Here is a 6,248-nt window from a genome sequence, read left to right on the forward strand (position 1 = left end):
GAAATTTCTTATCTGCAAGTTTGCCTCCTGTCTCACTCCAGAGACTATGACGTCTGCAAATGCCCCTCATCTGAAATTGCTGGAATGCTGCGGCGCCACCGCTGTGCCCAAAATTCATCTCACCACATCCACCCAACCCCTATCTCTCAGGCAAATCCACAATTCCACGATATGGGCTTCGCTCAAATCCAGGAGTTCACCCGCAAAGATTGCCCCATTAGTTGCCCAGACTTCAGACTGGGCTCAACAAGAAGAGGATAGCGTGGAAAGTGACGGAGGAGGTTTGGAGGAGGATTCTTTCCCCGAGCCTTCTGAGGAGGCTAAGCTCTTCGTCGGGAATCTGCCTTACGACATTGACAGTGAGAAATTGGCTCAGATTTTTGATCAAGCTGGGGTTGTGGAGATCTCTGAGGTATAAAGATTCTGCCTTTGAGCTTTGTGTTAGTTTTCTTGGCCTGGTTGTTTCTTTGGAATATTGCTGTGGATTTTTCTTAGCTTTTACTAGGCATGGTCTCATTGTTCTATTCCTGTTGCATTGTTTGGTTAATGATGCTCAGAACCTCAAAAACCATCCTTCAATCATCTCAAGGATGCTAAAGCCACGCGTGAAAAATGGACGAACTAAAATCTGTTTATGATTATAAATTGAACTTTGAAAATTATAATTTCGGAGTAATTTTATGCATGGATGGAAAAAATGCTTGCACCAAAGAATAATGGGCTTCATAACCATCAATTTAAAACATTGGATGTTTAGCTTATATTTCTTTGAGTTAAATCGTGCATGGGTGAACCTATCATAGTCCACAGACATCCCTTGGTCAAAAACAAAAAAAAAATTATATTTGATATTTATTTTTTCTAAAAATCCAATTATTGCTTTTCTTCAAGTATGTGAAATTGCCCCTCAAGCCATAGCATGCTGCTCGTAGTTTCATTCCGAGAAATCTGGACTCTGGTGGCGAAAAAACCAATTTGGAACCTTGAACTCTTGGCCCCTTGTGGGCTTAATCCTAGCTGTGTTTAATTGTTGACATTAAAATTGAGTTGCAATAACAATAGTTGAAAACGAGATAAAGGTTGTAAAAATTTATTGAACGGAATAGTATGCTTAAAATATGTTATCTTTCTCACGCTGTTATATGGTTATGAAGGTGTGAATGAAAAATTGAATGTGCCACCTTATTATATGTTCATGTCATCGTAGGTTATATATAATAGGCAGACGGATCAAAGTAGAGGATTCGGATTTGTGACTATGAGTTCTGTGGAAGAAGCTGAAAAGGCCGTTGAGTTGTTCAATGGTTATGTAAGTTTTTTTTATTGTTTATTTGGTCCTAATTTTCCTCTAGGATTCTCCATGGTGGTGCGTATGAACTTGGCAACTTGCTCACGTTTGTAGCATCCTGCTTTAGTTTAGGCTCCTAGTAATGGGTTACATATTCATCGAAAAACTGCAAATCTTTTCTGTCATTGAACATTAGCCCCAAGAGTTCAATTATTTCTCGATTACTTGATTCTGTATATGAAGTTTTATGTGCTTACTTTGGTGTCAATTTCTAGAAATGCTTCATTTAAGGTGATATGTTGGATCCTGTTATGCTTTAGGATATTAATGGAAGAGTTCTGACCGTAAATAAGGCTGCTCCTAGAGGTTCACAACCCGAAAAAAGTCCTAGACTCGTCGAGCGTGTTTCATTCAGAATGTATGTTGGTAACTTGCCATGGCAAGTGGATAATGCTAAGTTGGAGGAGGTGTTTAGTGAACACGGAAAAGTGGTTGATGCTCGTGTCGTGTATGATCGAGAGACTGGCCGGTCACGTGGGTTTGGTTTTGTAACGATGTCAACTGAGACGGAACTCAACGACGCCATAGCCGCTCTAGATGGACAGGTAATTGTTATGTTCACATTTATGACTTCAAATTAAATTTGCTTTCAAATTGAAGTTTATAGTTCTTTTGGTGAGAAAAATATTTTTGGCCAAGATTTACAGTCCCTTCAAATGCTTCCATTATTTTGTGCTCGATTAAATTTCAGGGTTCAATTCTGTTTTGCATAACTCAGATTGGGTCACCTAGAAAGAATCAAATTCTATTGACGAGTTTATGTCTTGTGAAATTTTAATCTTCTAACTTGGGCGACTGTACTTTTGCGATGCAGAGTTTGGGAGGCAGGGCAATTAGAGTGAATATTGCCGAGGAAAGGCCCAGACGCTCCTTCTGATTCAAATATTTTACCTTTGGTTGGTACATAATTTGTGATTCTTGGCTCAATCAAACACCTTACGAGACTTGAGATTTTAAACCCCTTATACCCTCTATTCGCTCCAAAAAAAGAAGAAGAAGCTAAATTGCATTGTCATATGAGTGTTTATATGTTTTTTTTTTAAATTTGTGAAGTGTGAACAAAAGATTATTTGAAATGCAACTATGACTAGTCGTGATATCCTATACTTGTATGCTCGACTCCTAACAACGGATGCCAAAAAATTCTCATCCCTAAATTTTCCATTAGCTATAATTTTCAGAACTATTGGCACATTTGGCAGGATGCCTTGCAGAGGGGTCCGGCCTCAAGGAAAGGGGGTGCACCCGCGGGCAGGCATGAGAGGCAACATATTTCTTTCAAATAGATGAAAACTCGGTCATCTTTCAAAGCCCAATTAAATTGTCTGAAGAAAAGCTGAGCCAACAAGTCAACCAAGATTGACGACTCTACTTTGTACCAATTAAACCTCCTACTAATATTACAAGGCACAGCGCATGGCACGAACTCCACCATATCCTATTATAATTGCAATTTGAAAATCTATCAGAAACGGCTGCAGGATGGTCGACTCAAGGGTGAATTATTGTTCAAATTTCTAATTGTTAAAAATATCAACTTGCCACCAAAGAAAGTATCTATCTCAGATATTCCGGGGGTGTTGATGATTTTGGAGCCAAAATAAGACTTCAAATTTTAACAAATGAAAAAAAAATCCCGAAATTTACAAACCCATAAAAAAGTCAAATAAATAGAGAAAGAAGATCGTTCCTTTCCGTGTATGATGAGATACATTATATCCTTATATTTATAGTTGCAGATTAGAGTACACAACAAAAGCCCAGTTCAAAAACAACTACATAAACCAGCAAAACAGAATTCTTGCAAACTAGCAAAGAAAATGCCAATTCACTCAAAAATTTCATGCATGTAACATGCAGTGACGAGTGACGACCCTACAAGGCTACCACCTAATCTTGTTTATTCCCCAAAGTTCCATATGCATGATCCAGTTACTACATTAGCTCTACTACATTAGCTCGTGAAGTGGATAAAGTTCAAAGCTGTGCTTAGATTGAAGAAGATCGGTTTGAAGTTAATCCATCAAATCTACTTCCCTCCGGTGCAGGACTAAAACACTTCGCCATTTCATATAATTGACAGAAGATTACTTTTTTGAGAGAACATTGATGATTTAAAGAAAAGCAAGATGCAGAAAAATTAATTTTAATCCTAAATCAACCAGATGATAATCATATCAATGACATAAACTTGATCTGGAAACCGAATGTACCTGACACTGCACATCAATTCCCTTATCCTTGTATTCCACATAGAGACATCTTGAGAACTGGTCGACATAACTGAGAGACGGAAACCAATCTCATTCAGAATTAGTATTATGAACAGAGTGAATTAATCTCATTAATCCCATTATAACTACATGTTAAACAAGGATATCACGCAACACAACTTGAAGATACAATTCAAATATACACAGCTGATAGAATCTGAGTTTCCACAGTGATTTCCTTGACTACTAAAACCAACCATGAACCATCAATAGCTTAAATCAGTCATATCCCTACTTCAAGCTCAGATTAACTTGTCAGGAAATTTTCAGGTTCTTAATTAGACTTGCAATGCAATGAAATATTTACATGTTTCCAGCATTAGTCATAAAGAAAACCTTCACCACCTAAAACTATGGAATCAAAACAACTGTTCCATATGCATATCGGATTCACAAAACAAAAGCATTTAAAATAAATATTAAAAACAAAAGAAAGTGCTTACGTTTTGGTGGCAGCATAAACAGAATAGAGAGGATAAGAAGGAATGACAACAGCAGCACCGGATCCCATATTCAAAATAGCTCCCCTTTTCCTCTGAACCATCCCGGGCAAAACAGCCTGAGTCACTCTCGTGGTACCCTCGACATTAATCCTAATCAAATCATGCATCAACTTCTCATCCACTTCATGAAAGAACCTCGCGAAAGGGTAAGAGATTCCAACGTTGAGAGAACACCAGAAAAGGCTTGAAGGTTTGAAGCGCTGAGTTGCACATCTGTTGCAGACAAGCCAACGTAAAGCACGCTCCTTGAAATCTCAATTCTTTTGTGTGATAAATTAATTAATTCGTGTTAAATACGTGAAACAATCATGATCCTGTTTTATGAGATTATTGGAATCACATAATCAAAATAATTTGTCCCTATTTATTTTCCGATCGTGGACATTAAAAATATAAATTGAATTATAAATTGAATCTTTCTGTATTTAACAACATAAACACTCAATTTATAATAATACAACAATTCAATGAACATATTCATTGCTCAAAACAATTTATTTAAGAATAAATAAATAAAACATTATTATAATTTCAAAATGTCATAATACATGAGAAATTACTCGATGGGCAAATACTGTTAAACATTCTTCTCCCACTTGCCCTAGAGTAAATGAGACATGTCCAACACTCCCATATTTTGAATATGTTCCTCAAAAGCTCTAGCAGGTAAGCTTTTAGTAAACGGATCAGCAAGATTTTAAGCAGATGCTATCTTGCACACGGTCACATCCCCTCGTTGAACGATATCTCTCACTAAGTGATACTTTCGTTCAATGTGTTTTCCACGTTGATGGTTTCTGGGTTCTTTTGCATTTGTCACTGCACCACTGTTATCACAGTATAAAGTAATGGCATTTGATGCAGAAGGAACAACCTCGAGGCTGAGCAAAAACTTTTTCAGCCAAACGGCTTCTTTTGCTGCTTCACAAGCCGCCACATACTCCGCTTCCATAGTGGAATCAGCAATGCAAGATTGCTTGATACTCCTCCAAATAACGGCACCACCACCCAATGTGAACACAGATCCTGATGTAGACTTACGAGAGTCTCTGTCAGCTTGAAATTCAGAATCAGTATATCCCACAGGTGCCAACTCAGAAGCTGTATAAACAAGCATATTCCCTCTAGTTCGACGAAGATACTTGAGAATATTCTTTACAGCAGTCCAATGCTCTGGTCCTGGGTTTGACTGATATCTAATAACAATCCCAACATCATAACAAATATCTGGTCGAGTGCATAGCATAGCATACATAAGACTTCCTACAGCCGAAGCATATGGAACTCTTTTCATGTATTCTATTTCACTTTGAGTCTTAGGATTGTGGTCCTTGGACAAGTGAATTCCATGTCTAAAAGGTGTTTGACCTTTCTTGAAATTTTCCATTGCATATCTCACCAATATTTTATCAATGTATGAAGCTTGAGATAAGGCAATCCGCCTGTTCTTCCTATCCCGAAGGATCTAGATACCTAGAACAAAATTTGCTTCTCCCAAGTCTTTCATATCAAAATGTTGAGCCAACCATCTCTTAGCAGATGTCATCACCCCCACATCATTTCCAATCAGTAGGATGTCATCCACATATAACACGGAAAAAATCACCTTGTCATCTAAAACTTTCTTATAGACACAAGGCTCATCAAAATTTTGATCGAAACCATAATCCTTCACAGTTTGATCAAATCTGATATTCCAAGATCTAGACGCTTGCTTAAGTCCATAAATAGACCTTTTAAATTTGCATACTTTATGCTCTTGACCGTTTTGGATAAAACCATCTGGTTGCATCATATAAATGCTTTCCTCAAGATTTCCATTTAGAAATGCTGTCTTGACGTCCATTTGCCACACCTCATAATCAAAATGAGCTGCAATGGATAAGAAAATCCGAATAGACTTTACCATAGCCACATGTAGTACCCCGTACCCGAAATCAGTAATTAAGGGATTAATCATAATTACTTAAATAGAGTTCGGAAGCTCTGAAGGTAGGTTCGGAAGTTCCGAACAGGATCGGAAGCTCCGATACAGGATCGGAAGCTCCGATCATATTACGTCATCCATGACGATTGGCTAGATCGGAAGCTCCGATCAGGACCGAAAGCTCCGATCACCCCTAT

General features: G+C 37.8%; 2 protein-coding genes across 2 annotated transcripts; one reads left to right on the forward strand and one right to left on the reverse strand.

Annotated features, from left to right (window-relative positions):
- On the forward strand, positions 1–2,447 carry LOC140890984 (28 kDa ribonucleoprotein, chloroplastic-like). Its single transcript, XM_073299182.1, has 4 exons — positions 1–412; positions 1,208–1,309; positions 1,609–1,893; positions 2,163–2,447. Exons 1-4 carry the CDS (start codon positions 47–49, stop codon positions 2,223–2,225), a joined length of 816 nt encoding a protein of 271 aa, XP_073155283.1. The 5' UTR covers positions 1–46; the 3' UTR covers positions 2,226–2,447.
- A 2,374-nt stretch (positions 2,448–4,821) lies between these two features.
- On the reverse strand, positions 4,822–5,511 carry LOC140888672 (secreted RxLR effector protein 161-like). The gene has a single exon (XM_073296370.1). It carries the CDS (start codon positions 5,509–5,511, stop codon positions 4,822–4,824), a length of 690 nt encoding a protein of 229 aa, XP_073152471.1.
- Between the last annotated feature and the right edge of the window lie 737 nt (positions 5,512–6,248).

Source organism: Henckelia pumila, chromosome 3 (genome assembly GCF_033568475.1).
Source record: "Henckelia pumila isolate YLH828 chromosome 3, ASM3356847v2, whole genome shotgun sequence".
Taxonomy (NCBI): Eukaryota; Viridiplantae; Streptophyta; class Magnoliopsida; order Lamiales; family Gesneriaceae; genus Henckelia; species Henckelia pumila.